Source organism: Lipotes vexillifer, unplaced genomic scaffold, assembly GCF_000442215.2.
Source record: "Lipotes vexillifer unplaced genomic scaffold, Lipotes_vexillifer_v1.1 scaffold713, whole genome shotgun sequence".
NCBI classification, from domain to species: Eukaryota; Metazoa; Chordata; class Mammalia; order Artiodactyla; family Lipotidae; genus Lipotes; species Lipotes vexillifer.
In genome coordinates, this window is record NW_006773157.1 from 1,247,627 (window position 1) to 1,261,000 (window position 13,374).

The 13,374-nt window shown below is 45.3% G+C and overlaps 2 protein-coding genes across 2 annotated transcripts in view; one reads left to right on the plus strand and one right to left on the minus strand.

Moving 5' to 3' along the window:
* The window catches only part of ZWILCH (zwilch kinetochore protein), a 38,804-nt gene extending 38,027 nt beyond the window's left edge, over positions 1-777 (plus strand). Inside the window, exon 19 of the mRNA XM_007448131.1 lies at positions 228-777. The gene's annotated coding sequence lies outside the window, so the exon portion shown is untranslated. The remainder of the gene's footprint in view (positions 1-227) is intronic.
* LCTL (lactase like) lies at positions 168-12,581 on the minus strand. Its single transcript, XM_007448130.1, has 13 exons — positions 12,467-12,581; positions 11,893-12,056; positions 11,205-11,292; positions 10,786-10,895; positions 10,008-10,136; positions 9,810-9,905; positions 8,104-8,158; positions 7,846-8,007; positions 4,371-4,645; positions 3,514-3,640; positions 3,141-3,340; positions 2,197-2,260; positions 168-507 (listed from the first exon to the last, which is right to left on the minus strand). The coding sequence occupies exons 1-13, from the start codon at positions 12,579-12,581 to the stop codon at positions 392-394; spliced, it is 1,701 nt and encodes a 566-aa protein (XP_007448192.1). The 3' UTR covers positions 168-391.
* Between the last annotated feature and the right edge of the window lie 793 nt (positions 12,582-13,374).

The following is a 13,374-nucleotide window of genomic DNA, read 5'->3' on the forward strand; positions in this document are numbered from 1 at the left end:
AGGGCAGTGCTAATGTGGCAATCATTTCTACATTAAAATAATATTTCCAGACAGATTTTAAAATGAGATAAGTTACAAAACAGTTTGTGCACTGTGATCCCTTTTTGCAAAATGAAAATCAATGCATAATATACATCAAAATATTAACATTGACTTTGAGAGGGGTAAGATTACAGGTGATTTTTATTTCATTTACGCTTATTTTTATTTTCTAATTCTTCAATCAGCTCAAGCCAAAAAGAGAGAGAGAGAGAGGTGGTGGGAAGGTAATTATCACAGAACCTGAAAACAGATGTATGTAAACCTTCGAAGGAGAAAAAGGAGGAAGATCCTGAAGAAGATCCCAAAGGTTCTCTGTGAAAGATGCAGCTACAAAATGGATGACCCTGTCTCAGCTCAGGCTCCGCAGCAGAAGCATCAGGAGAACTGCAGCGATTAGTATACAGAGGGTGCAGACTGTAGGTACCATGATCTCCGTCATGATCTGCATGTAACTTAGAAAAGGCTCTGCGGAGGGGGAGAGAGCAACATGGCAGATGAGAATGTGGTCATTTTGGCGAATGCAGCTTCATCCTGAAAGCTTCAGTTGTCTGGATAAACTTGGAAAATGGCATCATCACACTTGCTAATTATTCTCATTTGCTCTAAAAGAGAACCTGGTAAATGTTATAAAAAAATTATGTGAGGGCTTTGTAAGATATTTCAGAAAATATGGATTAAGAATGCTTAAATCTGGTTCTTCCATAGGTACTGTAATAAAGTCTAAATGTATGTCAATGCTAGTGCTTACTCAGAATATTAGCAGCCAAATTCCTCAGTTTCTATAATTCTCTTTGGGGGGATTTAGGAAAGAAAATTCCTTGGAAAACATTTGCATCCTTTGAAAAATGTTTATTGTATATCTTAAGAGGTATAGGAGTTTCTGCATTGAAAATTTTTATCGTCATTCTTAACACAGCTAAACAGTCTTTAAGAGTTAAATGATAAGCATATTTCATGTGCGTAAACATTGTAGTGGACATTTACGAAATACCTGCTTTTAAGTTTTGTGCCAGGCACCCTTGGTTACCGAGATAAATAAGGCACAGGCCCAATTCTCATGGAGCTCACGGGCTCAACAGTAAATTCTACATCATGTCTCTACATTAAGTTTATTTTAGTTTAATGGAATATACATCTTTAATATTTGCCTGATTATTTAGATGAGGGGGGAGGGGACAGTGGTATATTGGCCTGTAAAAATAGTTGAATTGGTAGGATTTGGTCTAGCATTTTCCACCTCTGATACCACATGGAAGATGAATTCATTAAAACAGGAAGTGTATTTCTCTGGTTGCCCTTATATAGAGAGAAAGACAAAATTCAAAGAAACAAATGATATGCGTTGGCATTTCTTGATGCATGGTTACATCCTGGTTATTCTACATCTCTGATCCTTTTAGATCCTATTGCATTAGAAATGCCTTCTGTGAGAGCAGGGACCTTGTTTATTGCTATGATCCCAGGGCTTAAAACACCCTTGAGTCAATAGTGACTGCTTCATAATTACTTGCTGAATGAGTGAATATAATATCTATAGAGTGTTTGATTTTTCTTCATTCCATTTGGTATAATGGTTGAATTTCTCCCTCCTTCCAACAAAGCCCACTATAACACAATAGTAGATTTATAAATTTACAGTATGATTCAGAATCAAACTAGAGTAGATAAATTTATAAATAGTAGATTTATAAATTTACAGTATGATTCAGAATCAAACTAGAGTAGATATTTCTTTTGCATGGTATATAAATATATATATATATATATTTGTTGTTGTTGTTGTTGTTGTTTTTCCGGTACGCGGGCCTCTCACTGTTGTGGCCTCTCCCATTGCGGAGCGCAGGCTCAGCGGCCATGGCTCACGGGCCCAGCAGCTCCGCGGCATGTGGGATCTTCCCAGACTGGGACACGAACCCACGTCCCCTGCATCGGCAGGCGGACTCCCAACCACTATGCCACCAGGGAAGCCCTCATGGTAGATTTTTAAAACATATTTTAAGTGCTGATAGAAATTTGACATTGCTTCAAAGTAAAGGAAAGTCCATTTCTAATCATGTGGTTTTGGAAGACTTAAGGTGGGTCCACATTTTGAGATTTTGGTAATACCATTACATACGTAATTACATGATTTAATTATCAAAGAATTAAACTCACCTGCAGCAAGCATCTGGTTGTTGATAGAGCAAGTTTCCAAGGCTTTGAGGTACCAACTTTCCACCTAATAAAAACCCACTTGATAAGTTGTCTTAAACTAGTTTTTTGCTGTTTGAAATCATGTTTGGAATAATATGGGGTAAGAAATATATTTTTTTAATCTGCTCGTAGTTTAAATCAGTTAATAGTTATTGAATGCCTATGTGCATCATTGTGAGGGAGCCAAAGAACAGTTTTTATTCTTGAACTTATAATCTAGCTCTCTTTTTCTAATAATGCAATTACTGTCTTTTCTAGTAATGCAAAACTAGTGAATACCTGATAGTTATCAGTTACTGCTTCTACTTATAGTCCCACTAGGCTCACTCTAAAGAATGTTGATAAACAAATGAGGTTTTTTTTTTTAATTAAGACACTCTAAATTACAACTTATATTCCCTGCCATTAGGTGCAGCAGCATACAGAATAGAGAGCTGATAGAAAAATTTGTAGGTTATTGAAAATGGGAGGTTTTAAAGGATTTTTTTTATTGTTACTTTCAATCTCATTTTGGAACCAGTGCATTTGTATCACTGTACAATTTGGTGGGAAAAGAAGTGAAGATTATGCGGTCATTATATATTCAATTTACTTAACTTTTCATGTATGTTGAAGAATAGGTGGTATTTGTTTGCATTAAGATACAACATTTAGGATAACATTTAAATCACAGTTTCTGTTGACTGTCATAACCTAAAGTAAACAGGACTCCTGCATAACCCTAGTCTGCCCTTAATGCTCTGTGTGCTAGGATTGCATTTTACAGTGTCCTTACCCCATTCTAAGCAAATAAGCAGAGAGGTGGTGAAAGGGGAAGAAACAACAGGCCCACTTGCCAAACTCTACACCCCAGCTGCCTAGCTCTTCTAAAATCCAGAATGAGTAACACTGATAATTATTCCTACCTCTCGAGGATTGGGAAACCCATTGGCAGTGATAATCTTCTTGTAGTATTCAACTGAAGCCTTTGGATAGCGTGGCCTATTTTTCTTGTTGAAATCGACATAGTAGAATCCATATCTATCTGAGTATCCTCTCTCCCATTCAAACTTATCCAACAGAGACCAGGAAGTATACCCTTTTATATTAGCACCATCTTTGATAGCTGCAAAGACATTCCATTTTTAATATATTTCATTTTCTTGGAAAAATAGTATTGCGAAGATAATCTTAAATGTTTTCATCTATGAGATTTAGAAACATGTTTTAGTCAATCGTGTATTATCAGATTTTGCCCAAGTTAAATAGAAAGATATGTGAAGACCGTTTGTATCTCACCTTTTAGCATTTCATTTGTGTATCCTTTAAGGTATTGAATTCTCCACTCATCACATAATTGGGTACAGTGTAGTTTTTGAGATGCTCCATTTTCTGTCACATATATGGGTGGATTGCCGTATTGAGTCTGAAAGGAATCATGGGAACACATATTGAAGGCTGCCATATTCTAACTGGGTGTGTTTAGCGTTTAGTAGACGCCACTTAACATGTTTATTTAGAGGTGAGTGTAGGCAGGAGGCAAGTTCATATAGAAGAATATATTTCTTGACAAAGCATCATTTTAGAGAAAATATGCTTCAGGTCTTGTTCTTTCCCACATATTCCAGTACAGGTGAGAAGAGCAGCAAATAACTAAATATGAGATAAGAATTTTAAAGTTTTATATATAAACATGTATATTTTATATATATATACATATATATAATCATATGAAATATGTGCATGTTATATTACATGAATATAATTTATATAATGTATAACAACCATGTATATGATCTATATATATGATTATTCACAGTAGGCATTCATCTTTTTTTTTTTTTTTTTTTTTTTTTTTGGCCATGCCGTGCGGCATGCAGGATCTTACTTCCCTGACCAGGGATCGAACCCGTGCCCCTTGCAATGGAAGCACCGAGTCTTAACCACTGGACCACTAGAGAAGTCCACTTTAGTCTTTTTTGTTGTTTTCTTTCTTTCTTTCTTTTTTAGTCTTTCTTTAAGGCCTATATCGAGGAGCTTCTGAAGTATAAGTAACTGGGTTTTTAAATTAACTTTAAAATATAGGCACCTGAGCTTATACTATAAGAACATGAATTCAGGTAAAAAAATGTCCTTTAGCTTAATGTAATAATCACCTGAGCAAAGTTGAGAAGCCTCCTAAATCCCCATGGCACAGAATGTAGCCATTTAGACCCCAGATCAGGCCAGTTTGGGTCAACCAGTTCAACTAGGTCACGATCGTTCTGGTAGCTGGGCCCCTGGCGAGCGGGGTAGTTCCTTTCTGTGATGTACCGAGTCGTAAAATGACCTAATCCCAAGAAATCAGATGTGCCTTTAATGTAGCTCTTTTCCTGGAGTGAGAACACCGGTAACCTCGACATATCCAGGCCTTGCTCTGCACTCTTTCTTCCTAATGAGAGAAGAAAATAGAATTTAACCAAGTTTTATTTCCTCACAATCATTCTCTTGTCATATACCATGATGATACTGGCATGTTGACATGAAAGCTGTTATCCAGATCCTGGGCTTTGGAATTCATCTGTGTGGAAATTATGACCTTAGCCTTTCAAACTGGAATTTTGACATTTGAATGCTAGCCAAAAATTTTTAAGTTTATATTGCTTAAAAGTAATATTTTCACAGATTACTCAGTAACGTGTGTGGACCATTGTGTAGCTATCTGGATAAAAAGAACTAGGTTATTCCTTACATCAAAAATTGGTAATTTTGCTTGCCTCTGGGAAGGGAACTGGAGGCCAGTGGTAGCATGGGGAGAGACACGGTCACGTTCAGGCCTTGTAGTGTAAGCTAACATCACCTCTGTGTTGGGCAATGTTGTCCTATCTTTCAAAATTGTAAAAGTGTGTGTCCTTTCACCGACCAATTCTAAATCTGCTTATCCTACACTTTACTCATGTAAAAGGATGTATGTACAAGGATCTTCATTACAGATTGAGTAGCAAAAGATTAGAAGCAACCTGAAGGTCTGTCAGGAGAGACTGGTTAAAAACACGATGGGATATCCATCAGTACCACACTGTGCGGCCATGAGAATGAATGAGGCAGTGCTTCATACACAACAAGGACGAGCGCCAAGGCGGATGCTCAAGTGAAACAAAGATGCAGAGTGTTGCGTACATACAGTACATGCAAGTATATGCACATACCGAGCAGCAGTGTTCTTGCTCACACGTGCACAATGCATCTCTGGAAGTGTACTTCCTTCTGGGGAGGATAGGAGCAGTGGGTGGGGGAGGGAAGGAAGCTTAACTTTTTTCACTTTTTTATACTTCAAAACATTGTGAAACATGTCCTTGGATAATCTATGCAAAAAAAGTTTAAAATCAATGTATAAAGAGAAGTCACATTTTTATGAGTTGATCTAAAATGTAGCCCTAAAAATGTTTCCAAAGAGACTGCTGGCTTAGATTAAATGAGTGAAAAGATTGCATTATTAAATTCCTTTAAATTATTAGCATGTTATTACTTTCAGTTACATGTAGTAACTTGAGAAAAACCACAGGAATTGTCACTGTAGTGTCTACTACAGTAGCCACTCAGCATATGTGGCTACTGGGATATGGCTAATGTGACTGCAGCTTCAACTCAGTCACACTGAAGGATTGAATTTTTAATTTTGTTTAATTTGAATTTGAATAGACACAAATGGCTACAGACTATCATATTGAACAGCACAGATAGAGGACATGCAGAACATTTCCATGATCACCAAAAGTTCTATTGGACAGCACTCGTCTAGAATTACCTTTCTTCATATATTTATTGTGAATGAAGGGGTGCTTCTGAGATGCCTGGAAGTAATTTGTGAATGAGATTTCAGGCAGAATGCTTTCACTACTAAAGAAAATATTAACTGTTTTCTTTGTCAGTTATACTTAATAATGCTGAAACAAAAGAAAAAAAAAAAAGAAAAAACTACTTAAAGGATCCTTCTTTCCACATGGTATAAGGGAAAAATTGAGCCCTGTTCCCACTTGAATTATCATAGAGTTGGAGTTGGTGGGGTCTGGGATTATTGGCTTTAAGCCCAAGAATTTTTCTATGATAGGTAATCAATTTGGCTTTTTAGTACAATCTTGTAGCGCCTGCAGTGGCCTCTGAGGGTCCCAAGAGAGCAAACAGCATGTGAATGATGGGGTGTGTCTGCAGGAATGTTCCATATGGGCATTGTCCCATTGTGAGGGCTTTTTCCTTAGGCATCTTGAGGAAACCATTCTCAAGATTTTGAGTGCATGTGTACAGCACATGTCACAGAACTGGTTATTGTCAAAAGATTTTTAGAGATTATTTTGTCTAATCCCTTCATTTTTAGGTGATAAGACTGAGACAGGATGAGGTGAAGCACCTTGCTTAGAATCACTCACTGGTTAGTGGCAGAGTTGGAATTAGAACTTGCTGCCTCCTATTCCAGACAAGTCTTGATAAATGGTACTTTAGAAAGGGAAATTTTTGAAATGTTGAAACATTCTTAGTCAGACATCTAAAATAGCCTTGACGTATGATATATAGCCTATTTCACTGTCATCCTTGTCTTTTTTAGGGAGGTGTGGGCTGATACCTCTAAATCACAGTTATATATTTAGATTCCTATGGCCAGACACTGCTGGTTGCGTACCCAATAGACCCATGCCTGTCTTCTTCCATGCCCTCTTTTCTCATCCCCTTCCAAAGGGCCACATCCTTTCTGGGAGTCTTGACCCCTCCCCAGGCTCTGAGGCTCTCTAGCCCTGGTGGTCTAGGGCACCTTGGGGCATTTGACAGTTCTGTCCCTTGAGGCACAGCGGGAAGTCAGCTGGGAGTAGATGCTGTTTCCTGGGAAGATTTTCCTTGTTCTTAAAAACAGATATGACAGTACTATTCCCTTTTTTTCTGCCTCAGGGTGTTGATGTGTAAAGGTGATGCCTGGAGCTGCTACAGCCATCTTGTGGCCTTGGGGAGTGGCTGATGAGCTAGCTAAAAGTGCCAGAGTGGAAAGATGGAATGGGTCTGGGTTCTCAAAGACAACCCTGAGGGCTGGATTAATTAGCTGTGGATTATCCTTTTCTGGATTTCAGGTGAGATGATAAATCTCCTACTTTTCAAGCCATTTTATTTGGAGTTTTCTGTTATGTGGCAGTTAAAAGCATCAAAATTAATACAGCCTTGTGAGCTCTGTCTTTATTCTCTGACACTGTGGAAACTAGAGCTTGGAAAGTATTTCTCAAGTGGCAGAAAGAACCAGCAATAGGACTGACTCCACCCATGACTGTGTCTTTGACTTCTCACTCCTACTTCACTACAGTTGGATGGAGTGGAGTGGGGAGGAGACAGGAGAACAGAACACAAAAGAGAGCAGCCTAGAGAATTGCTAAGTTTCTTCCCCTGGATTCTGAAATTCTTAATTTCCAGGTCTAGGAATTTGTTTGGATGTCCCCCACCCTCCCAGTTTGAATAACCAGTTGTAAATTCTTTGGGAGCTGGCTTATCCCTCGAGTGCCTCACCCAAACCAACCCAGTGTGTTCTTCTATCCCCCTGCCTTTTGGTCATTTCACTTGAGCTCAATACTATTGCTGTGGTATCTGGAGTCTTAAAAACGTGACGTGGCTCACCGATATGGTCCTTCATGACTTGTGGGTAGTCACCGGCGTAAATGGGGTTGGCAAACCAGCCCAGGCAGAACTGTAGGTATCTCTCGGCAGCCTCTATGTCCTTGGGGTTAGTAATGTCCACAGGTTCCCCCCAGTCACAGTTTAATGAAATCCCCACCAGACCTTATAAGAAGAGAAAGAAAAGGGGGTGGCAGGCAGAGTGACATTGCTCCTCTGGTCACCCATCTGTTCTCAGCGCACATAGTGGTGGGGGCTCACCTTGCTGCTTGCTGCGCCATGTGTTGTTGTAGGAGTGCCAGGCTTGGGCATGGGCCTGGAAGAGAAAGGAGTCCATCAGAGATGCCTGCCTCATTCATTTCTCTCCTCCCTTTCAACCCAAGGTGGCCTTTCTCTCCTTCCTAACTCTAGAGATCATTTTAAGTCCTATCCTTTTCATGAGTCCAGCCTTGATTAGCCTAAACCATAGTATCCCTTCCTCTGACCTCCATTTTCTTTGCGCTGTGGAGGAAACTTGCTCTAAATCTGGCATAAACACATAAGCCACCACTCTGTGTTATTTATTGTTTCTAAGATTTTTGCTAACGTGTCTTGTTTCGTTCCTGGTTGTCCTCTGTAGTAACTAGGCAGTGCTTTCAGCATAGGTGCTCAGGAAGTTAGGAGAATATAATACCAAGCATCTGGAACAGTCTTGAGAAACAGAATCCAAAATGTGCCAACCTGCCTTCTCTCCATATTCTCGCCCAGGGACCCACTGATATATTCAGAGCCCTGCCCTTTAAATATTCACAGTTTAAGAAATCCTAAGCCAAATAGGGAGAGATGAGAAAGTTCTCTTGCTGACATGAATTTGAGGGTCTGGTATGTCCCCAGTGATCCCTTGCCTGCCCGCCTGATCAGATTGTCCACCTTCTGTTGAGGGTCCATTGGGGCCATCATGCCTCGCACCCCTGTTCCCCAGTCATCATCACCTGGACCCTCATATATGTCCTGGAATGTGACCAACCCCCTCCCCTGCTTCTCAAGCCTTTCCAATAGCCTTGTAATTCGCCCATCGTTATCTCCTCTCAGTGTCCCCCTCAATTTCTGCCCTAACTGAGGAAAGTTCTCGCTGACATGAATTTGAGGGTCTGGTATGTCCCCAGTGATCCCTTGCCTGCCCGCCTGATCAGATTGTCCACCTTCTGTTGAGGGTCCATTGGGGCCATCATGCCTCGCACCCCTGTTCCCCAGTCATCATCACCTGGACCCTCATATATGTCCTGGAATGTGACCAACCCCCTCCCCTGCTTCTCAAGCCTTTCCAATAGCCTTGTAATTCGCCCATCGTTATCTCCTCTCAGTGTCCCCCTCAATTTCTGCCCTAACTGAGCCTGACTGCCCCTAAAGACCGCAGCCACGGCAGCTCTTTCCAGCAGACGCCATTTTTTCCCCTCACACCCCACACACCTTAGGAGAGTGTCTGCCTTGCTCTTTGTTGCTGCTTCCAAACGACTTCTCCTTCCTCCCTCAAAAACTCCAGGTCCTTTGAAGTCCATGCTATCAGACAAGCACTCCTAACGCCTTCCTGCTGCTGTCCTTCACCAACCTCCAGTTACTTCTGCTCGGTCACGGAAGGTGTTAGCCCCTAGTTCACTGTCATCCCCCCACTTCCTCCTGTCACCATTCCTCACAAAAGAGTTTAGACCTGTAGGTGACAAGTTTTCACATGCATGTGCTCCAGCCCCTTGGCTAGATTGCAAGCTCTATAGGGAGCAGTCACGCTGTCGTCTGGGCTGCAGTGTCCAGCAGAGTCCTGGATGGCAGGACACTACCTCATAGATCCTCATGGAAGGGAAGGGGACCATGTTAAGGTGAGGTGGCAGAGGACTGGGCTCAGACTTGGGCCCTGGGGTGGGCTCAGCTGTCACTGGGACCCACCCTTCCACCTTGAACCCAGCCTTCACTCCCAGAAGGACCCACTTCACCTTAATGACGTGATGTGCCGCCTGGTACAGGCCCGTGCCGTGGAGCTTCAGTCCAGGTGCATGGTGGCCCGTCTCGTAGCCTTTTTCTGCCATTGTCTGCAGGGACGGCAAGTGGGGACCATGGGAGCCGTGAGAAGTGACAGGGTACACTCCTGCCTGGAAAGTGGGTTTTGCCACCTGGAGGGGGGCCTTGCTTACCCGAGGGTCACTGAAAGTGACCCAGTGCTTCACCCGGTCCCCAAAGGCCTCGAAGCATAGGCTGGCGTAGTCACTGAAGTAGCTGGCCGCGCTCACGTTCTGCCACCCGCCATAGTTGCCCTGGAGCAGCTGCAAACAGAGCACGGAGAGGGCGGCAGGTGGCCCACCCTCCAAAGCACGGATCGTACTCCATCTTCTCCCCATCACCTCCCTGAAGCCAATGTCTCGTCCTCTGACCTCCCACCACCCTGTGTCACAGAGAGGTACATAAGCGGCTCCTCTGCCAGCTGGGCCGTGATACCACAGAGCCTTGTTGAACGAATGAAAAAACTGCTTGAATAGTGATGTCTAACTGTGAGGTTCTTAGGCATGTTGAGGCTTTATGGAAATCGCTTGGGAGGGGGCGCTCGTATATGAGCACATACAGTTCTAACAACCTGGGGGAGAAAAGGCTAAACAAAACAAACTTGCTTATTAGTCCATCAACTCTTACTCAAAAGATGCTTCTTTCTTTATAGTCTGAGTTGTCGTTTCCAGGCCAAATGTTTTGGAAAACATCAAAATCTGTGCTTACCACTTATTACAAGCATCAGTTGAACCAGTGGGACCTCCCTGCCGTGGGTAAGTTGGGAGATTTCTCCTTCACTCCCTGCCATCTTCCTGTCCCGAGCCAGAGCCCAGACCCCAACCTTTGCCCCCACCTTGGCAACCCCAAGTGCCCAGATCGGGCTCCCTCTTGCTGAGCTCCCCTTGGGCCTCTGAGCCTGCGCAGCCTCACCTGTGGGAGATCCCAGTGGTGCAGGGTCACGATGGGGGTGATGTTGCTGTTCAGAAGGGCGTCAATGAAGTCACTGTAGAATTGGATTCCCTTCTTGTTCACCCCGTCAGCTGAAGGCGAAATAAAAGGGGGGACTTGATGAGAAAGGACCTTGGCCTTGACCTTCTGAAGTGCACTATTCCTGGGCCCTGGAGCTTTCTGTAGGCCTGAAGGCACCCTCAGCCCACCAGCACTCGGGTCTCAGATGGTGGAATAGCTACTGCTGGGAGCCCAGCTACCTGCAGAACCCGTGAGAGCTGCTGCTGGGGAAACCGTGCTCATGGGCTGTTCTCACCGCCCAGGACTCTGTGGTGTCCCCACAAAGCCAGCACGGCCAAAAGGGGCCACTCCCGGGCTGGGGTAGTGTGGCCTTAGCTCACCTCGCACACCCGTGGGCAGGAGCCGGGGCCAGGACAGGGAGAACCGGTAGTGGCTGACGTGCAGCTCCCTCAGCAGAGCGACATCCTCCTGTGCAGACAGGGGTGGGTGCAGGGCAGGGTCAGCCGGACCCCACTAAGGCCCCTCCTGTACGTACTCCTCATCTACGCAACAGGCGTCACGCCACCTGCCCCCGCTTCCTCCTGGGGCTATGCCAGGAGTCAAGTAAAATGCAGGATATGAGGATGCTTTGAGAAATCCATCAGGGTGATGGATCCCCAATCCAGAGAGGAAAGTGGGTGCTGAGCAAAGGGACAGAGGATGAGCTGGTCCCGCTCTCCCCACAGGAGGCCCATTCCCATGCAGGGACCAGGGGTTCAGGCTACTGTGGCCTGTAGGCCCTGGGGTCATGGCCTCAGCCCTTCAGCTGCCCATCGCTTAGACTAAGGCACTGGCTCAGGTCGGGCCCAGCTTTCCTTTCCTCCTTCATCCACCTTCCCACATCCTGGCACTCCCTCCCCAAGCCCCAGTCACCACCGACCCCTCCCCGCTCGGCTGCACTGGGATTGGGGATGTTTAGCAGAGCACTTGGTTGACATTGTCACTCGGGTTCCCCCAACATGTCTGTCACCTCCCAACTCTCCCTAGGTGATGCTCAATCATACACACACATGCACACCCATCACTCACCTGGACCTTGTAGTAGCCGTTACAGGCCACGTCTGCAGTCTCCTCCCCAAGCACATTCCCTTTCCTACTGTGCGTGAAGGTGTCCCAGATGCTGGGCCCTTTCCCGTCCTGGTCCCAGGCGCCCTCAGTCTGGAAGGCGGAACTGCCCACGCCCCAGGTGAAGCCTGCAAATGGAGACCCCAAGCTGGGCTCTGAGTCCCCTCCCACTCCCCACCCAGTACTGGGACGCTGGGCTGTGCCTCCCAGGCCACAAGGCAAGCCCCCTTCCCAGCAGCCTGCCCTGTCTCCCTAGGAGTGGGAGCATGTGTGGTAGGGCGGAGGGCGGGGGGAGACACAATACATTAAAAGCATTTATCTGCACCATTTTAGCTCTGATTTGCATTTACTATCTATACAGTAACTTTAAAAAAATTCTGTTAGGAACTTCTTTTATTTCAGAACAACTACATGGAGTTATTTTCCCCATCCTACCTATAAGGAAGCTAAAACACCAAACTCCTTGACAAGTCAGCCAAGGTAGGCAATCTGACAGACAAATGGACAGACGGACAGACCAACGGAGGAGTGGACATACCAAGTGGGAAGGTTCCATAGTAGAAGGCCTCTTCTAGGGATTCCTTCCTGGTGGCCCCCAGCCTGGACGCCAGCAGTAGCACCCACCAAAGAGTGACAGCCCTCACTGGCTTCATGGCACCCGGCTCTCCCCCATACCCGAAAAAGCACATCTGACAGGTGTAGGCCCATACAGCCAGGGCCTGGCAGGGAAGATCCTGGCTTTGGGGAAACAGGAGGGGAGGAGGTGGGACGGGGTGGAGGCGCTTTATCTAGAGAAGCGTTGGCTCTTCTGGGGTCAGCTAGTCCCTGGCTTTGCTGGGACCCACCAGCACAGGCTGAGGCTGTTCTCCAGATACGATTCCCAAGTTAAACACTAAGGAGGACAAAGACCGGGCATGGGGAGCTCTGGGTCTGATAGGCAACGCTTCAAACCACCCCTGTCCCTGTCTTATGGGGGAGACCCAGCCTATACCCTGTGATGGCCTCAGTCTGATGGGGAAACCACTCTGCCTTAGGGACGCTCCAGTCTGATGGGGCTGGCAGGACAACCCACAGAGCCCCTGCAGCACCCCACCTACACACTGTGGTCTATGCAAAGAGACAGACCCCTCCCCAAGCCGGGGGTCATGAGCAGGGTCACCATCCCAGCGTCTTCCGTCCTAAGGGTCAGGGCAATTCCCTTTCCCTGGGCTCCCCTCTCTGATGCCAGCCTAGCCAGCTTACCCAGGATTGTCCTCGGTCCCAGACACCCCCAGAGTAGCAGCTGGTGGCCAGAGCACTGTCAGACTGACCCCCTCAGGGCCTGTGCGCACCCCCCAAGAGCAGAGCCCTCAGCCCAGCGAAGGCTCTGGTTGGGGGCGTGACCAGTGGCCTAACCCCCCTACAAAGAGCTTCAATAGCCCCAATTCAGTGGGGAGGGCAGGAATG